This window comes from Opisthocomus hoazin, chromosome 3, assembly GCF_030867145.1.
Source record: "Opisthocomus hoazin isolate bOpiHoa1 chromosome 3, bOpiHoa1.hap1, whole genome shotgun sequence".
NCBI lineage: Eukaryota > Metazoa > Chordata > Aves > Opisthocomiformes > Opisthocomidae > Opisthocomus > Opisthocomus hoazin.
The window spans coordinates 93485798-93507218 of NC_134416.1; the positions used below are offsets into that span (position 1 = coordinate 93485798).

Consider the following 21421-nt stretch of genomic DNA (forward strand, 5'->3'; position numbering starts at 1 on the left):
TCTACCTTGACTTCAGCAAGGCTTTCGACACGGTCTCCCATAACATCCTTCTCGGGGAGCTCAGGAAGTGTGGGCTGGATGAGTGGTCAGTGAAGTGGATAGAGAACTGGCTGAATGGCAGAACTCAGAGGGTTGTCATCAGCAGCGCTGAGTCTAGTTGGAGGCCGGTAACTAGTGGTGTCCCTCAGGGGTCAGTACTGGGCCCAGTCTTGTTTAACTTCTTCATCAACAACTTGGATGAAGAGTTAGAACGTACCCTCAGCAAGTTTGCTGATGACACCAAACTGGGAGGTGTGGTAGATACACCAGAAGGCTGTGCTGCCATTCAGCGTGACCTGGACAGGCTGGAAAGTTGGGCGCAGAGGAACCTGATGAAGTTCAACAAGGGCAAGTGCAGGGTCCTGCACCTGGGGAGGAACAACCCCATGCATCAGAACAGGTTTGGGGCGGACCTGCTAGAGAGCAGCTCTGCGGAGAGGGACCTGGGTGTCCTGGTGGACGACAGGTTAACCATGAGCCAGCAGTGTGCCCTGGCTGCCAAAAAGGTCAATGGCGTCCTGGGGTGCATTAGGAGGAGTGTGGCCAGCAGGTCGAGGGAGGTTCTTCTCCTCCTCTACTCTGCCCTGGTGAGGCCTCATCTGGAGTACTCTGTCCAGTTCTGGGCTCCCCACTTCAAGAAAGATGAGGAGCTACTGGAGAGAGTCCAGCGGAGGGCTACAAGGACGGTGAGGGGACTGGAGCATCTCTCCTACAAGCAGATGCTGAGGGAGCTGGGCTTGTTTAGCCTGAAGAAGAGAAGGCTGCGAGGGGACCTAATATATGCTTACAAATATCTGAAGGGTGGGTGTCAGGAGGATGGGGCCAAGCTCTTTTCAGTGGTGCCCAGCAACAGGACAAGGGACAACGGGCACAAACTGAGGCACAGGAAGTTCCGTCTGAACATGAGGAAGAACTTCTTCTCTCTGAGGGTGATGGAGCACTGGAGGAGGTCGTGGAGTCGTGGAGTCTCCTTCTCTGGAGATATTCAAGACCCGCCTGGACAAGGTCCTGTGCAGCCTGCTGTAGGTGACTCTGCTTCGGCAGGAGGGTTGGACTAGATGACCCACAGAGGTCCCTTCCAACCCCTACCATTCTGTGATTCTGTGATTTGTAGATATCCAATTCGCTGAGCTAAATGTCATAGCAAAACAGAAGAAAAATATTCAAAAACATAATGACGAGATTGATATAATAGAATTTATGTTCTTCAGCAGCTCTTGCACACTTCACATAACTAAACTAATTGAATTAAAAAACTGGATAGAAGAGATTTTACGTGTTTTCCTCAATCTGCAATGGTACAGAACCTCTAAGTCAGCATTATTGTGCAGTTTTATTAAAGTTTCTAGAACATGTTGTATTTCCTTTTTCTCATTTTAAAGAATAATCAACTCAAAAAAAACAATCAAACTTTTTTTAAACAAGTGCTAAAGCCTCATGAAGCAAGCAGTGTTACTGAAGATTATGCAGATGATGTTGCAAAGCACAGAGAATGTGACAGCTCATTTACCAAAGAAAACAAAGGGGTTTGGACATCTATACTAAACAGAAGCTTTTGGAACAACACAGAGAGTAGTTGGTAGAACTTTCCTTTATGTAATATAAATAACTAGCAAAGACAGATCTTCGCTGTTTCTCAGCGAAGGCAGAAATATTAAAAGAAGTTGGCACAGTTTGTTATGCAAGCTATATACTTGACAATAGCTTCTACCCCAACGCCTTGAAGCGCATGGCAACTGCTCAAATCCTACTTTTTTAGCAAAAATGCCGTTTCCCATATATGTGCTACCCATTCTTTGAACAAACCACTCAATCAATGGTGATCTTTTTTTTTTTCCCTGCTTGTAATCTACCAACGAAGTAAGCCACAGCTTCAAAGGTCTGCTGAGATGCGACAGTATTGTAAGTAATTGACAGACAACCTGACACTCAACACAAGATTGAGAGTGGATCTGTCTGCATTTAAATACTCTTCATTCTTGTGATATCTAACAAAAAAGAGAAACATTCATAGCAAATCATAATTAAAGTACAGTTAACATGCACAGCTTTATCTGGTCAAGCAACGTGCTACTTAATGTTAACCCCTTTTAGCAACACCGATTTTTATGCACAGATTATTAAATACAGCAGAGCACTAGATGCATGCATAAAATATTCTGCCTTGATGGAGAACTGAATCTTGCATAAACAAAAGCAGTTCCTTTTCTGCGTTTCTCAAAGCATTTTTCTACTAATGTTACAAAGAACAGGAGCTTCATTCCCAGCACCACAAATATTCTCTTCTACTTTATCTGGAAGCAAACCTTTATTGTTCATTAAAGTTCCCAATACAATAACATTGTTAAGGTTTTTAAGCACAGCCAATATTCACAAATACAACATGAAAACTTCAAGGAGTGTGAGATGGGTTCTTATTTTGACGTTTATTAAGGCAAATCATATTCCACCAGCTGTCAGCAAACATGTCTCCAAATGTTTATGGACTTTAGGACCTGCTGAGTCGGAGATGTTAAAGCTCCAGATCAGAGAAAGTGGTGTGACAAAATGTACCTCAAAGCACAGCAGAGATGCATCCCTGTCTCAGCCCCATAATATCCAAGTATACATTAACTCCGGGTGAGTTTACCACTGAAAAAGTTCCCATGACACTATGTCTTAAGGAGTAATTTCAAGGAAATGTGCTATATTTGGAAACCCCAAAGACAAAGAACACCTTGAGAGGAAGAACAGGAAAGAAAGAGTATTTAAGTACTAAAAAAGTAAAAAGCTGGAATACACACAGTAAGCAAAGATGCAAACACAGCCTCTATAGTACGAATAAGCATGTAACATAATGCCAAAGGAAACAGTAAACATCCCCCCTCTTTTTCAGAAGCCCAGATGCAACTGCCCCTCTCCCTCTCCCCTTAGTATCTGAGATCTCTTTCAAATTTACAGCAAGTAGGACAAACACAGCTTGCATAGAGACAACTGTGTAATTACAGCAAGGGCAAGTTGCATGGTCCACCAACTACAAAACACTACAATACTCACAGTAATAAGAGGTCAGGGGCTTAACTGTTAATTTATTTAAATGGATGCCACATTTTTCATTTTTTTTCGTCAAATCAACAGATTTTAATTGGTGCTTTCAAATGCAGCAATCTATGAAAATGCTAAAACTAATACTAGCAACAAAGCAATTACATGCCCTAAAGGCCTTTTAATTCCTGAAATCATGCTGCCCTTTTATTTGTCACTGAAGAATATGTGCATATTATTCCCTTTTTAAATGCATTTCAAATCAGCTTGTACTCTACCTTATTCAAAACTCGAGCTTATATACAATGCTCAAAAACGTACAGTGCGCTCTGAGGAAAGAAGAACAATATGGAAAAAAGAATAGCGAGTGAGTAATTTTACTGTAATACACATCTATGTGCTGTGTCAGGGCACATCTGAGGAAGCCATCTGTAGGCTATCAGCTTCAATGAGGTTAAAGAACATAAACACAGAGCTGACACGAAAAAATCAAAGCAAAAGAGCAAACTACTGCAACTTGTGGTACAGTACACTTGGCACTACTCGTGCATTTAAAGACACTGCCGCCATGCAGACTCCATCTCGACGGTTGGTGTATCACTCAAATGTCCTGAATTAATAACAGAGATAAAGCCCACAGATGGCATCTGGTATGGTTTGAGACAGACTCATTTTGACAGGTGACAAAGACGACTACTCATCTAGTCATGTGAAATTAAGCACTTACGGGAATGGCAGGTGTGAACTGCCTCCTTTAGACAGATTTGGAAGTGTCCCATCACTCACAGAAAGTGCTGTACTAAAATCCCAGACAACTCTGGAAGTACAGCTAGCGTTAAATCTGCAAGGGAGGTAAGCTAAGGCTGAGATGGGAGCCCCTGCTCTTTTAGTCTGGATGATCTGAAATCCCTTCCGATTCGGACAGAGCCCTGATACTGAACAAGAAAATGAAGTTCAAAACCTAAGGAAAAGTGAAATACATTCAAGGCAAAAATTCGTCTCTAACACTATGCCGCCAACATTAATTAATTTCAACCTGCTATACATTTGGCCTCATTTTTGACTCTTCGGACTAACTCCTATCTACCATTTATCGCCTACTACTGTTCTAATGGATTTTTTCCAACCATCCCTCCCTGTCAGTCACCGCAAGAGGATGTAAAACGCTCTCACTAGAGCACTAGCCAATAACTCCATAATATGATTGTAGAGTAAATGCCTGGAGGTTACTTCTAAAGCAGGTTGTATACCTAATGTCACTTCTGGTACATGTTGATACTACAGGACGGTAACGTCTTCGCCATCTGGCAGTCTGTGCAATTCGAACAGTAGCTCTGTGCAAATAGAGACAGGTAAGATTACAGAAGGTAACTGCACACATGTGCATTCACCGCAGGTCCTGCTAGTACCACAAAATGGATCCTAATCTTTTCCTTTTCCTTCACCTTTAACATTCTATAAAATAAAAAAAAAATTCTCAGCTAAAACATTTTTCCCTGACCAAAGTTCATGGCTGTTTACTAAAATTTTCTGCCATGTCGATAAAATCCCAAGTTTTCCTCAACACATGGGGCATCAACACATTGAGAGAGGACAGACAATGGATGAGGGCACGTATCGAAATCTTGGTTTGAGGCCAGACTTAACATAAGAAAGCTGTATGCTTCATGATGTATACACTCAAACAGACCGCTGAGACTGTGGGAGAGCACTCTGGAAAACGCAATACTATCTCTATTGGTTGGCCACTTTTTCTCTGAGAAGAAAACTGAGGATGTCTTCTGCAGATAAACTGCAACCTCCGACTTCTTTCTCAGTCTTAGTACCACAATCAAGAGAAACAATATTGGGGTCGCAGGTCCTTCAGTGTTTTTTAAACACACCAGATAACCCTCTCTATCGTACCAACAAACCTCATGCAGGAGAAGTCACACTAGAACTGGCTGTGTTCACATTAATGTGCGAGTTGAAAGTTACAGTGAAATTGTGAAGTGCGATTTCCCATGCCTCCTTTCCAGCCATGGGTCTGTCTGGTCTGCAGGGTGACTTTGGAGTGGGCAAACTAAATTCACTTCCAAGGAAATCAGAGCAGTGGCCACAATCCAGGTTCACGGCACATGTGTTCCAACCCCTTGGTGGGAACAGAGGGATTCAAACCACCGATCTGCCTTTGAAACAGCTTGGGACCATGAGTAGTGGGAAAGTTTGTTGAAGGGGATTAGATTTATTTTGAAGTAAAGACTCCAAAATGCAGACAAGGTAGATATAGTGGCTTCACTACCAAATTCTGCGTTTTCTTGATCTGCTCTTATTGCTCCATACCACTCACTAATGTAAGTGAAAACACCATCTGCAGCTGAAGAATACAGCAGATAAAAAATTCAGTATTTTAGATCATACCCTGAATAATTGTGATAAACGTTCTTTTTCTAATCGCTTAACTAGGTATATAGCATATCAAAAAGTGTTTAATATTTCACATGACTATAAAACACTGCATGGTTTCAAATAATTCTTCCTTTACAAACAAGAAAGCCCAACTGAATGCAGAATTTTTCATCTGAAAACATATGATTGCTTCTCATCCCAAAACCCTTCATGCTACATGCACCTGTAAGTACATAAGGCACTATTTACCACCATATATACTGAACAAAAAAAACCTGAAAAGTACTAAATTGTCAGACCATACCACACAAGTATAATAATGATTTTAATGAGATTAACAGCCTCCTCCGAAATGACAAACATCTTTAAGCACGGAATGGCATTTACCTGGCTAGTAACTGAAGGCACTGGGTATGATCGGTATTTTCAATCATGTGAAAACTTAAACTGACTCCCTACCTGTAATAAACCTGAGTTTGAATGACAACTGGCCCAGGCCCCTCAAATCTACCAAGCCTTCCAGCATGAGAACCTCAAGGCCAGTTACAAGCACCCACAGCTTTCCTTTGCCCCCTCCTCTGCTCTAGTTTGGCCACTCCTGACCCAAGGGAAGCTCTCCTCCTCCTCCTCCACCCACCCTTGTGCCGGCCTCCAGCATCAGAGCTGCTGGCTGGTGCTTCTCAGAGGATAAAGGCATTGATTCCCAGATACAGAGGCAGGGGAAACACTCCTGAGATGAGTGGCATTTTCTGTTCTGTCATTTTTATTTCCAGGGAACCTGTGAGTGTGAGCATTGTATCAATGAGTCAAAAGACTCACAGGGCCAAAGTCCAGGCACAGACCTAGGGGCACAGTATAAAAGCAATGTTGCTGACAATTTAAACAGATCTCTGGTCATAATCCCATCCACTGGGCACTTTTTAAGCACACAGTATCTCTGAGAATGATTATGACATTATTTTTTCGAGTTAAAAATAAGAACCTGTAATCAGTTTTTTAACACTTGCAAATAAATTTCAATCTATAAGTAATTTACCAAGCAGCTTATCAAAAAGTGGGCAGAATATCTTTTAATGCACGAGAAAGCTATTCCACCCATATACAGAAACTACAGTTAGTATGCAAAAGTCATATTTTTTGAGTCAGTGGATACAATCTATTTTCCTGAAAACCATCAAGACGCTAATTAAAATATAACCAAAGTACCTCGTGTGTAGCTACATTTTAAGGATCAACCCAAGCAACACAAACAATATAAACTAGGCTTATTTCAAAGGACTGAGGTGTGGGGCAAGGTGAGCAAAACCCAACAGTCAGGATACCACCCCTCTGTGGATGGCTCCACACACTGCTAGAACAGTATCTGCACCTTCAGCTTCAATTGCATAAGGAGTGACATATTTTCAAATTTTTAATCCTTTATTCAGTCATATTATCCGCAGGTGCAACTTTTTCCTCATTGAGGATGTTAGCATTGTCACTGTGGTCTGAGGAATTCTTTGCTTCTGCTGCAGCTGCGCTATCTAAAACTCACAGTATTAAGCTGCATTGCTCCATTCTTTTTATTTCCAATCTCCTCCCATTCTGACAACTGAAAGGTACAGAAAATCCAGCAAAGAGTAAAAGAAACTTGCGAATTCCAAGCACATAATCAAGCCAGTGACCCGATGCTTTGAATGATCAGAGATTAAAATACAAGCCTATTTGAGGGAAAATAGGTATTTGTGAAATGTTTTGAAAACTCTTGTTTAAAGTTCAAAACCAGTTCTAATGATAGAGAATTTCATGCAATACTACAAATCAGTATTTTAACAATGTACGTAATGTCTTTGCAAACTGGTATTTTCAAAACATTTAACTTACAATTGAGTGTTACTGGAGAAATGTGTTTATATAAACTTTGTTATTAGCTTTGGAGGTTGCAAGAATAGAATCATAGGTTGGAAAAGACCTCTAAGATCACCAAATCCAACCGTCAACCCAACACCACCATGCCTGCTGAACCATATCCTGAAGTGCCACATCTACACGTTTTTTAAACACCTCCAGGGATGGTGACTCCACCATTTCCCTGGGCAGCCTGTTCCAATGCCTGACTACTCTCTCAGTAGAGAAATTTTTCCTAAGGAAAAATTGCATTTTCCAATTGCAAATTCCAATTACAATTGGAAAAAGCAATTTTTCCAAGTTGCATTCCCCTGATGCAACTTGAGGCCATTGCCTCTTGTCCTGTCACTAGTTACCTGGGACAAGAGACCAACACCTGCCTCACTACAACCTCCTTTCAGGTAGTTGTAGAGAGCAAGAAGATCCCCCCTCAGCCTCCTCTTCTCCAGACTACACAGCCCCAGCTCCCTCAGTTGTTCCTCATCAGACTTGTTCTCCAGACCCCTCACCAGCCTCACTGTCCTGCTGTGGACACGCTCCAGCAACTCCATGTCTTTCTTGTGGTGAGGGGCCCAAAACTGAACACAGCACTCAAGGTGCAGCCTCACCAGGGCCGAGTACAGGGGCACGATCACGTCCCTGCTCCTGCTGGCCACACTATTCCTGATACAAGCCAGGATGCCGCTGGCCTTCTTGGCCACCTGGGCATACTGCTGACTCATATTCAGCTGGCTGTCGACCAGCACCCCCAGGTCCTTTTCTGCCAGGCAGCTTTCCAGCCATTCCTCCCCAGGCCTGTAGCGTTGTGTGGGGTTGTTGTGACCCAAGTGCAGGACCTGGCACTTGGCCTTGTTGAATTTCATACAGTTGGCCTCGGCCCATCGATCCAGCCTGTCCAGGTCCCTCTGCAGAGCCTTCCTATCCTCAAGCAGATCGACACTCTCGCCCAACTTGGTGTCATCTGCAAACTTACTGAGGGAGCACTCAATCACCCCTGATCCAGATCATTGATAAAGATGTTAAACAAGACCAGACCCAAGATTGACCACTGGGGAACACCACTCGTGACCGGCTGCCAGCTGGATTTAACTCCATTCACCACCACCCTCTGCGCTTGGCCATTCAGCCAGTTCTTTATCCAGCGAAGAGTACATCCATCCAAACCATGGGCAGCCAGTTTCTCCAGGTGGATACCGTGGGGAACAGTGTCAAAGGCCTTACTAAAGTCCAGGTAGACAACATCCACAGCCTTTCCTTCATCCACTAGACGGGTCACTTGGTCATAGAAGGAGATCAGGCTGGTCAAGCACGACCTGCCTTCCATGAACCCATGCTGGCTGGGCCTGATCCCCTGGTTGGCCTTCACATGCCCAGTGAGTGCACTCAGGATGACATAAAACTGGCCAAACCTTTTACCTGCAGGTAAGGTCCAATAAATACGGCAAAAACTGTAACTGAACCAAAATCACTGCATTTAGACTGAGTCTCTAGGAAAGTTCTGTCCAGATCTTAAAATTAATTTCTGCTTTTACATGACTGCTGTTGCTCTACGCCACCTATCAGACATGTATTCATTAGTAAAGTAAAATGAACCTGTGTCTAGCAGTTGCATATGTACAGTTGTATGCAATTGCTGAAAATTTCTGATTTTTAAAGAAGATACATGGTTGGAACAACTTTTTCCTGTTCATTGGATATAAAAAGTGACATACCATTAGTACACTTTCCCATGTAAATTGTTTTTGCAGAAAGCCAAACATCATCCTAGTTAGCAACATGACTTCTAACAAAACAAATTAATAAAATGCAGTACCTTTTAAAACAGCTAATGAAAGATGTTTGCAACCAATAACATAGCTTCATACCTTTCTTAGGAGACAACAGAACTACATCTGGATTTTATCCTCATCAACTGACATGAAGGTTAGTCACCTTATCATTTATCTTGTTTTTTAAACAAATCATAGTTTTACCGTTTCCTCAACTGGAAAGTTAAAAGCATATTCCCCACAAAAAGTTTATTTTGTCTGGTGAAAAGGTATACAGGTGACTGCCAACATTCCCCAGTGATCTTTCAGATACAAGTCTGGTAAGCTTGGAAGAGGGGGACTAGACAAAAATGCAGAAGGTAATAATATTTTTACAAATTTAGTCTGACAAATTCATCAAAATTATTTCACCAAATTACAAGCTCACAAATTCTTGGTCATACATGAAACACAGAAATATGAATGAAGTATCCTTAAAAAACATCATCTAAACTGGAAATTGTACGCAACACAGAAGAGGACTAGCAACAGCAGATGTTGATATTGTACAAAAAGGTTGGTGTACACATAACACAAGTTCTGCACATCAACATTCAGGACACACATTTTCAGTTGGCTTTCACAAATTCCTCTCGCTCTACCATCACACTTAAAAGTCCATTTTTTAAAGACATTAAAGTACATTTCCCGAATATGAGTAAGGTTGAGGAGAGTCCTACCTATAGCACTTTCTAGAAAATTTAGAAAGAGGAAGATTAGAGATCTTAAAGCAAAACCATCCACAGATCTGTGACATGCTCACACTCACTAAGATGGCTACTGACAATATACTTTCCACCTTGCGCAGATCATATCACCCTAAGACTACTACAGTGCCCCTTAGCTGGGCAGAGCAGTTTCTTGTTTCCAGCAACAGATTTTTTTATTTTTTTTTTTTAAATCCTTTGAAAGTACTCGTGAGTAGCAGTGACAAAAGCAGCAGTATATGCCAAAATACTTTTCATAATGTGAGTTAAAAATAAAAGCAAAGGCATTAACTGTGAAAATTACTAAAATCTTGAGTTGCTTTTGTGCAAGATGCCGAAAAATGTTAAAATAAAAAAGAGAAGAAAAAATTGTGACAGATATGAGAGTTCGAGACAGAATGCAAAGCTCTAAGAAACACAATCAGACCACTTCCTAAAGATTTCTATTCAGTGTGTTGTAAAGATTCTATCTTAGTGAAGCGTATGTTAAATCAGAGAATAAAATATCAGTCTGGGAAATTTCTTGCCGTTTTCTGTAGCTTGTATTCTTTAGCTGGTGAAGTGAGAAACTGCTTATTCCTATGAAGATGAGATTCCTCTAGCCCATACAGTTCAATAGGGAAAGGTGCAGTTATGGTCCTCTGGTGAGAAAATACTGTCCTTAACATCTCAAGAAAATGTAAGTGCAACTATTACTTCCATAATATCTTTGGGAAAGCAGCATGGACACCAGCCATTTATCTGGATATTGCTGATGCACATGGTTACAAAATTTACGTTTAGTTATACCCTTCCTTGCTTTTTTCTCCTCTTTAAATTTAGGTTCTTTCTATAAACTGTTACTATGAATTTCAATAAGTGCATTTGGTGGCAGAATCCAATGAAACCAACTGATCTTTGAGACAAAACTCTCACTTCCTGCTTCACATACATACGATATTCTTTCAATTGCACATTGTTGTACACTTTGTTGCTTCTAATCTCATTAAACTACTTTGTCTCATTTTTTTTTTTTTAACACAGATATACACTTAGAATTTCCATTTCTTATCATGGAAGCTCTACACACTCTCAGAATAGCATTTGACATAGGATAATGACTATGTCATTGAGTGACACCAGCATATAGTGTTTCTGGAAATATTCGTCTGAGGTACAGCAGGAAGACAAATTCAATCCCATAGTCCATTGCCTGCTAATGACATTTCCTTTAGTTGCACACAAATGCAACACCGCTATAATAAAACTCCACAGATCAGAGTTTTCAGTAATATTATCATTCCAAAATGATTTGAATATCTTATTATCTTGATAACTTGCTGTGTTAGGCAAATGGCTTAACACTATTCATCTAATTCTATAAATTTACTTAAAGTCCATAATTTTTTTAAGCTACTGCTTAAACGCACTACACACAAGGTTCCATGCAGACTCACTCCATGAACATCTATACTGGCATATACATGATTTTTGTTTCTTCCTTACCTCCAGATGCTCTAAAATATAGGGAGGGTTTGTCATGCCAAGCCTCAGCATAGCTCCCTCAGGAATAGCTTCAACCAGCTTCCACAGAAGCGTAGGAAGGTCTGTGCCAATGTCTCTGCCATAAGCCCCTGTGTCTTCACTGGTCAGCCATATCTCACAAACACCCTCTGTGAATAGAAGAAAGAGATAATGAACAAATCTGTTTTAGAGCTGTTTATTTTATCATACAGCTGCTCACTCTTTTTGATGCAGTATTTCACAAGGCTATTATGCAGCCAGACTGGGTATTCAATTGCACGGGGGAGGGAAGGAGGAGGAAGGCTTATCCCATGGGTAGCAGTGGGTTATTAAGTTCATTTTACGAGCATAAGAGTTCTACAACAATGCTGTAAATTATCATTGCTGCGGAGTGATTAATATTCACAGTCAATGACTAATTCTGTGCTGCCCCTACAGCAAGTCAGTCAAGTCTAGTACTCTGCACTATTTTTTGAGCCTAATTCATTAAACACCGCAAACACTACCCAAGCAAACAGTTTGCATTAATGGTTGCTATCAGTAGTTAACTTCTTAACTGGTAAGCTTCCAATAAGCAAAATTAGCTCTAAAGCGCAGTGATTAACACTCCTCCTGGAATAACTATTAAAAACTTGTATTCTTTAAATGATACAATTAGCAATACAACATTAAGGTTGCACTGAAAAGGTTAGTCACCACTGCATGACTGAGCGGTAGTGTTGGAAAACCTGTTTCCTGGCAGTTAATACTTTATTTTCCATCAGTCAGGGCCTTAGGAAGTAGTATATTTGATTTGTATTGTAAAGAGTTGTGACCTTGAACACTGATAATTTGATAATAATATCCTCCTGCTCAAAGAAGGCAAAGATTGCACCACCTTTTAATAATGGTTCAAAGCAATGAGGTTTCACGCAGCCACTTCTATCAGTCTGCCCAGCTTCCACCCTTTTTGCAATGCAATCCACCTCCCCCTCCTCACCACCCCAAAGCAAGAAATAAGCCATCGAAAGCAGGGTGATCGGGAGGAAGACTCCTGTGAATGCCCGTGGGAAAAAATACAATGAACTCAGTGAAGAGTTAAATTTCTAGTACCGATGACGAACCAGTAAAGGACACATCCAAACACTAGAAGGTGCATAACCCAAAGCAGTCTTTGGACCAGCAGAGAATGTATCACAAAATGCAAATGTTTATATTACACATATATACTTAAGATGAGGAAAATAAGCATGTACACAGACTTTAACCACATAAAAAGTAATGAAACTAAAAAACCAGAAGTTTTACAAAAACGTAAACTCAAGACTGCCACACTTCAAGTCACACTATAACAATAAAGGTGGACAACAGGCTATGCTGAGTAGTTCAAAAAAGTTTTTGAGGTCATTTATCATGCAGAACGAAGAATACTTAAAAATTCAAGGCAAACCAAGAAAGTCATCACTTCTTTAGTTTTGCTTCAAGAATAACTTAGTGGGAGAGATGTATGATTCTGTTCCTGTAAGAAGTCTGGTGGAAAGTATTCCTGAAGTACAGCTCTGTGGATATCCAGCTTGCAGTCATAATTTTGTAGTCACATTCGAACTGAGCTCCCCCATGCTGGATCAGGTATGCAGCATTTACTAGCAGCATACATCACACCTTGGATTCCACTGCAGTTGCTAATGTTTTTGGAATTCATCTCACCACAGGCAGTACCACACTACGAAACGTACTCTTGGGTTTGCCGCCTGCCCTGCATTTTTCTGAGATACGTAATTCACTTCTTTTTTCCATATCAGTTACATTTTAAAAATTAGAGAAATGTAAAGGATCCAATGATGGCTAATATCCTGGGTTTTTTTTATATCGGTCTCCAATAGCCATCAGAACGCTGCAAAACAGAGTAATTTACTTGCTGAGTTTCTACTGAAACCGAGTAATTCTCATTTTTAAGCTTTCAATCTAAACAGTTGTATGGCTTTTGTGTTTTGTTGTGTTGGCTTTTTTTTTTTATGAAAATGGCTGACAGAATACTGCCTCACAGTTACCAGATGAATGTTGAGGAAAAAAAAATAAATCACTGGCTAGGAATGGAAAAAAAACATTCCTGTGGAAAACAACAGAGAGCTTTCCAAGCTGCATAGGTGGGGACCATTAGCCCCATGGTGGGCTGAAACTTCCAATTAAATCACAAGAAGAGGAAGCAGCTGTAACAGTAAATCAGCAACAACAGGAATAACTGTCTCATCTGCTCTCCGATCAGGGTGTTGAACAACAAGCAATGGGAATAATTCATGCTGAGAAAGTCAAGGATGTAGTCTTAATATGGGGGGGGACGGACGGGGATGGACTTCTGCATTTTAGGAGAAAGTTTATGTCCCAGTTTCAGGCAGGCAAAATGCTTCTTAAAATACTGAAAGCTGCTATAAGTGCTAATTATTTACAAATAGGGCAAGTCAACTTTGTACACAGCTGTGTGTGATAGAGGTTTGGTGTCATCTGTCATTAGGCTGTTCATTCCAGTGGTTCGCATCCTGAGTTTAGAGCCTAAACTTACACCAGGGAACAGGAGAAAACAACAGACCTCTCAAACAGTGTTAACAAAGTGAACCAACACGTTCTGTTCTCACTCAAGCCCTTTCTCCTCCAAACTCAAGGCCTGTGTACGAACCTATTTAAATCCACTGTCTAATTATGTAAAATATTTTTTCCCTTTCTTTTGTAGCAAACCTCACTAGATCACTCACCATTCTGTCACAATGTAATTCTCGTGCTAATAAAAGCAAGCTGATTTTGTAAACAAGAAAACTGACCCAAACTGCAGAGTTTGGATGCGCAAACTCAGAGCATTTGTCACAGTATTAAGACCAATTATCATTATATTCCAGTAATTAGAAGTCCGTCTTTGGTCACAGCTCGCGGTTTATTTCTCATTCTGCCACCACCACCCAGCACAAAAAAGTCACTTCAGCAGCTGGCTTGTGATCTCTGCGCTGCTGTAACTGGAGATGACCGAGAATGAAAAATGCTGGAAAACGGCTCCAGGTAAATGAAAGGGTTTTTGAGCCTGCTCCTTACTCAACAACTCAATATAAAGAATACTCATTTCAGACTATCTGACATGGGTTTTAACTTCATTTTTGTGGGGCAGTTGTTGTGGGTTTGTGTGGCAAGGTTTTGGTAGCAGGGGGGCTACATGGGTGGCTTCTGTGCGAAGCCGCAAGAAGCTTCCCCCATGTCTGATACAGCCAGTGCCAGCCAGCTCTAAGACAGACCCGCCGCTGGCCAAGGCCAAGTCAATCAGCGACGGTGGTAGCGCCTCTGGGATCACATAGTTAAGAAGGGGAAAAAAAACTGCAGTGGGAGGGCAGTAGAGAGAGAGGAGTGAGATGATGTGAAAGAAACAACTGCAGACACCAAGGTCAGTGAAGAAGCAGGGGGAGGAGGTGCTTGAGACACCGGAGTGGAGACTTTTCCCCTGCAGCCCGTGATGAAGACCATGGTGAGGCAGGCTGCCCCTCTGCAGTCCATGGAGGTCCATGGTGGAGCAGATATCCACCTGCAGCCCGTGGAAGACCACATGCTGGGGCAGATGTATGACCGAAGGAGGCTGTGACCCCGTGGGAAGCCCGTGCTGGAGCAGGTTCCTGCCAGGACCTGTGGCCCTGTGGAGGCACAGAAGCCTACACCAGAGCGGGTTTGCTGGCAGGGCTTGTGACCCTATGTGGGACCCACGCTGGAGCAGTCTGTTCCTGAAGGACTGCACCTCAAGGAAGGGACCCACGCTGGGGCAGTTTGTGAAAGACTGTCTCCCATGGGAAGGACCCACGCTGGAGCAGTTGGTGAAGAGCTGCAGCCCATGGGAAGGACTCACGTTGGAGAAGTTTGTGGAGAACTGTGTCCCGTGGGTGGGACTCCACGCTGGAGACAGGGCAGAGTGTGAGGAGTCCTCCCCCTGAGGAGGAAGGAGCGGCAGAGACAAGGTGTGATGAACTGACCGTAACCCCCATTCCCCGTCCCCCTGCGCTGCTCGGGGGGAGGAAGGAGAGAAACGGGAGTGAAGTTGAGCCCGGGAAGAAGGGACGGGTGGGGAGAAGGTGTTTTAAGATCTAGTTTTACTTCTGATTATCCTACTCTGATTTGATTAATGAAAAATTAAACTTTCTTTTCTCCCCAAGTTCAGTCTGTTTTGTCCATGACAGTAATTGTTGAGTGATCTCTCCCTGTCCTTATCTCGACCCTTGAGCCTTTCATCAGATCTCTTCTCCCTTGTGCAGTTCAGGAGGAGGAGTGATAGAGCCGTTTTGGTGGGCACCTGGCATTTATCCAGGCCAAACAAAAACAGTAGTCTAAACAATCCTTGTCATAAAGAAGACAATAAATCCTATAGTTGTCACTTTTACAAGCTATGTGCATTTCTGTTTTAGGGGCCACTTGAAGTGATTAATTTCTTTAATGAAAAATTTCTAGCGTTTTTTATTTTGCTTTATCTTCACATCACTATTGTAAACAGTGTTTTCAGCAGTAGCAAACACCTTTTAAACTGAAGGGGACCTACTTCATCTGAAAAATGAATTTACTTCAATCTACAAAAACATCTGAAGATGCTCAAATATCAGATGCTAATCCCACTGAAGTTCTCCTATTTGTTAATCTGCTGCACCTTCATACAAATGAAATTCTATCAAAAAATCCCCTTATTTTTTTTCTTCTCCTTCTCTTCTTCTCGTTCTTCTCTTTCCTGCAAGATTTTCTAATGTGAACAGGAGTGGCTTCTCCAGCAGCACAAGTCTCTGCAGGCTGTCTCGGTGGGAGGCTCCTGATGCTGACCTCAGCAGCCCACATATGCTTATCAATAACTGCCTGGCCTCCTTGCTATTCCTTCCCCAACGGTGAATTCTTACGGCAGCCTGCAGTGCTGTACAGACCATAGAAACACCTCTCCCACTGCACCACAGAAATCCGAAAGTTCATCTGCCAAGGGGAGGTCTGACTTAAATGTTTGTCAAAAACTACCTGCAGACTTGAGGACAATCAATCCAACCCTGCCATTCCTGATCACATCCTTAGAATTAAAAAAAAAAAATCATAGCCAAAGATGGAGAGAAAGGCTTGGAAAAATGAATTCACTTCAAGTGTGCTCATTGTTCAGAACGAGCTTACCCTACACAAATTTATTTTCTCTTCAATAATTTGAGCTTCCTGTTATTTATTCAGCACGACTTTACAGGCACTATTTACACACTTGATGCACTGCACGTGCTAGATTACTTTGCTGAATCAGTGCCTTAACTGAGAAACTGTGGAGACATCTGTGTATACACTGTATCACTGTATCAACCTGCATATAGTGCAAGTTTAAGAAGAAACTGAGATTTGGAGGAATCAAATTTCTCCTACACTTCTGAAGTACTCTGCAAGCATTGATTCACCACGTCAGAGTCCAGGCCTCCTCTCAGACAGTCAGTTCAACCACATGGATCACCTCTGGAAGATCCCAATGCAGGGACTTTCTGAAAGAGCAAATCAAACTGGGAGCAACTCACTGGTGCTGATGGAGTTTTGGAAGCATTAGTTTCCAGGTCACGAAGAAACCCCTGTTTGACCTGTATGTACACAGGGCTTCTAGACGAGAGAGAGAATGGAGTTACACACAACCCTGCACAAACACACCCTCATCCCAGACTCAAAGTAACTTACACCTAACTGTCACAATTAGAAACTGCAGGATATCTGGCAAGCAGATGATGAAAAAAATAGACTGAAGAAAAAAAGACAGGTCTAGGTACAGAGCTGGTGAAAGAGGCAAGCTGTCAGGCTATGATCTAAAGGATCTGTACTTTGGAAAGCATGGGTCAGTTTATGATTCAGCAATGTATCATTCAGATGAATGCAGCACTGTAGCTCTGCTCACGACACACTACACACAAACTGGTCCCATCACAGTCTCATTTTTACTTTGAGGGACAAAGCTCTAGATAAGTGTCTCGGAGCCTGATTTTCTAGAGGATCTCTATTATGCCCAAACATATTTTCTCTTTTCAAAAGATCTATGTTTTTTACCCTTCTGGACAGTCTTAAGGTAGTGAAAGATGACTATCCACTCCTGTTTTCTCGATGCTTGCCACAAACAGCAGAACAAGATCTGACTGGCACTGTGAATGTTGGCTGACCTACTTGAATGCAACGCTTGGAGAAATTACTAGATCCCCAAACCTCCTGTTAAGAGAGAAAGCCTAGCAAAAAAAGGTGACTGGCTTAACCAACCCTGTACAACACAGGAGGAAGCAATGGCTGGTTGAGCGGCCAGGAAAATACATCCAGTATTAGGGTACTTCAAAATGAGCACCAGAAAAACATTTCTCTTACTTTTCACTATTAGAGTCATAATCAGTAGTTCTTACATATCTCTTTAACAGTATACATTGCTTTGAAGAGTTGATTAGTATTACATAAAGACCTGCAACACACAGTGACTTAATCTAAAAGCCTGAACAAATTCCATTTTATGTGGTCATCAGGAAAGCCAGAGGTAAAGACAATCCTGTACACCTGGTGAAAAGTTGTTCTTGTGGGATCACAGAATAGATTAGATTGTAAGGGAGCTTTGGAGGTAATCTAATCCAATCTCCTCCTCAAATTAGGTCCAATTAGATGAGATTGCTCAGGCCTTTATGCAATTGTGTTTTGAATATATCCAAGGACAGAAATACCACAGCCACTTTGGGTAATCTGTTCCAATATTTGACCACCCTCACAGTAAAATGTTTTTTCTTGCACCTAACTGCAATTTCCTGTGTTCCAACTTGTTCTGTTACCTCTTACGCTACCTCTGCAAGACCTGTCTGACTACAAGCCAGTACAGCTCAAGCTTTTCTATATCCTCCCATTAGGCAGCCACAGACAGCAGTAAGATCTCCTCCTAGCTCTCTCTTCAAAAGCTCAACAAATCCATTCCTCATACACCTCCTGCTCCATCCTCTTAATCATTCCAGTGGCCCTCTGCTGAATTGCTCCAGTACATAAGTAAGACTTGTCCTGGGGTGCCCAAAATTGGACAGAGCACTCTGGGGTCTCATAATTGCCAAATACAAGCTACTAGTCACTCCCCTGGGCCTGTGGGTCACTCTTGCTAAAAGCGCCTAGAACGCAGCTGATCATTGCAAAGGGGTTCCACTGCTGACTCGTGCTCATCAGCTTGCCCAGAGGAACTCCGAAGTCTGCAAAGCTGCCTTCCAGCTGGTCAGCTCTCCACATCCATACTGCAGCATGGTGTTATCTGTCCTGGATTCAGGACATTTTACTTGCCTTAGCTGAACTTCATGAAGTCACTGTCAGTCCATTCCTCCAGATGGTTGAGGTCCCTTGCAATATCAGCCCTACTCTCCAGCCAGTCAACTCTCCCTCCAGTTTGGTGTCATCTCCCAAATTACTCAAAATGCATTCTCACCGTCCACACTGTTAATGACATGAAATACTAGCCCCAGTATCCATCCCTGCAAAACACCATTAGTAACTGCCAGCTAGACTCTACACCATAGATCACCACCCTGTGAGCCTAGCACTCCAGCCAATGCTTTCAGCCACATTACCATCCACTTCACTTAACCAGCCCCTCTCTCACCAATGTAAGAACATCACGCGATACTATGCTGAATACCCAGGTAAATTCAACATAAAAAATACAAAACCAAAATAAACCAAAACAGAAGACCCCAAAACAAAAAACTTCTCCACCCTAAACACCCCAAAGCAAACAAAACCCCCAAACACCCCTCTTGTCCCCAAAAAACCCCAAATGAACACACCCCAAAACACTAAAAGTCCACGGCTTTCCTCTCATCCACAAAGCCAGACATCGCATCAGAAAAGTCACTCAGGCCAGTCACGTAATTTTCCATTGGCAAATCTATGCCGGCTGTTCCCAAACACCCTCTATCCCTTCTTGTGCGTACATGTGGCTTCTAGGAGGGTTCGCCCCATAGAGAGCAAGGTTCAGCTGCCCTGTAGCTCCCTCGATTCCCCTTCAGGAAGGGCAGGTCGACATTTCCCGTTTCCCAGTCATCAGGAAACTCCCCTGATTGTCAGGCCCTTTGAATGATGAAAGAGAACAGCCTCACACCGACACCAGCCAGCACCCTCAGCGCACTGGGATGCCTCTCATTGCAGGATTATTTCTATTACTTCTGGATGTCGGTCTGCAGTTACAAAAACTACAGCTATCTTGTGCAAGTGCTCAGTTCAGTACAAGTCTTCAAAGCAGTTGTGGTTTCTACTACCCACAGGATGACACCTATATTAGAGTGCTTAGGAAATGAACACACTAACTTATACGGTCTACATATTTTTGAGAACAAATGTGTTTGGGAACTAATATGAAGGGACATATAGACCAAGTTACACCGACTCAGATTATTCCACCTATGTAGGATAACATATATTTTAAAATTAGAGCACTCAGCAATATCACTTTGGAAGATTCTGTTTGGTGGTGTTGTCTACTACGCTTAGTAACAAAATTAAATATATCTTTTCCTTCCCCTTGACAACATGCTTAATCTAAGTAAATGTTTGCACACACAAATCATTAAAATTCTCATGTATTTACATACATGCTATACATTAGTATATATTCTTGGTACGAAATTCTGAAACTATATGAAGCCATAACAGGAACTTGATTTAAAAGATCATTTACCACACACTTCAAGTAGGTACTTACAACAAATTCCTGATCCTGCAAACTAACAGAAAAAACCTCGGGCTATATTTGCAAACTCCAAAACAGAAAAATTAATCGAGCCTTGGATCCCCTTAATTCTTCTGGAAATTGCTTTTTCAAAAGTATGAAACTTCCTTTGAATTTCAGTTAGATTAAGTCATCTTTCCAAAAAGTAAAACATGCCATCTCACTTAATTATATAACTAAGTTGTAATCAGAGCTTAAATGAACTTTGATGCAAAAGCTCAAGTAACAGCTTGATTCTATTTCAATGAAAATGTGTTAATATATTTTAAAAATTTTGTTTTTTATATATTTTTTCCCCTCAAAGTGCATTCATATTTCTTGTGTTATTTGATGCAACTTACAAAGTCATACCAGAGCTGGACCATCGTAAAAAAAATAACAAGCATTAGGACTGCTCAGTAACAACTTTTCTTAATTACCTTGAAGATACAGGAACAAAACATTCTGGTTTGGCACAAAATTAAAAAACAAAAGCTCCCCCTTACCTCCAACAACAAAATGTATGCACACAATTCTACTACCACTTTTCACACTAATTTTTAGAGTTACTTTGGAGATTTTACCAAAACAACCACACACTGAAATGAGTTCTGACCCAGCCACCTACTTACTCTTTAGTAACATCAAGCTAACTTTAAAATTATGATACTCTACCACTGACACGTGAAGTCTGATAGAAAAATCTAATAATTCTAACTGTATGACTACCAGTGGCTTTCCATTTTATCTTCTGTGGTTATGAAGTGTAAGCTACAAACAGATTTATTCAAGGTTTTTCCTTTTCAAAAGTCATGCATCTGAAAGATGAAACGGTTTTGAACATGGCTCCACAGAATTTGCTTATATATCTAAATTCATTGCATAGAAGTCTCAAAACCAGAACTGCTCTTTTTCTAGCAAATGCTTCACCATCAAGGCCTTTACACAGGACGTCTACTACCTGGGACTGTTGTAGGGTTTAGCAGTTTTACAATTTATATCAAATATTGTCTCTTTTGCTCACTTCGGTGACTGTATTGATAAGTAAGGCAAAGTATTTTGATACGAGGAGTATTTTGAAACAAAGAATAAGAAAGTTTGTGACAGTAGTAAAAGTTTAGTGAAAATTTTCCCTTCTTTCTATGGTATTAAATAAAAAAAAAAGTTAGAGAGTTCCCAACAAAAAGCATGCAGCAGATAGGGCCAACTGATCATTAAATACCAAAGACAGCATAAGAGGTTTCTCTCTCCCACAAGGCAAACCCTCGTCCTTGTTTACAAAGGAGGTCATTCTACCCTATAGGGACATCTGTTCCTAATAGCTTACTGCTAGGACATAAACTAGCAGCCCCGTC

General features: G+C 41.6%; 1 protein-coding gene across 3 annotated transcripts in view; it reads right to left on the bottom strand.

The window, feature by feature from the left end:
• Positions 1-21421, bottom strand: part of CDKAL1 (CDKAL1 threonylcarbamoyladenosine tRNA methylthiotransferase) — a 426501-nt gene that overhangs the window by 154435 nt on the left and 250645 nt on the right. For all 3 annotated transcript variants that reach the window (XM_075417076.1, XM_009941257.2, XM_075417078.1), the window contains one exon: positions 11339-11505. In XM_075417076.1, the coding sequence (XP_075273191.1) occupies positions 11339-11505 (167 nt within the window). The remainder of the gene's footprint in view (positions 1-11338; positions 11506-21421) is intronic.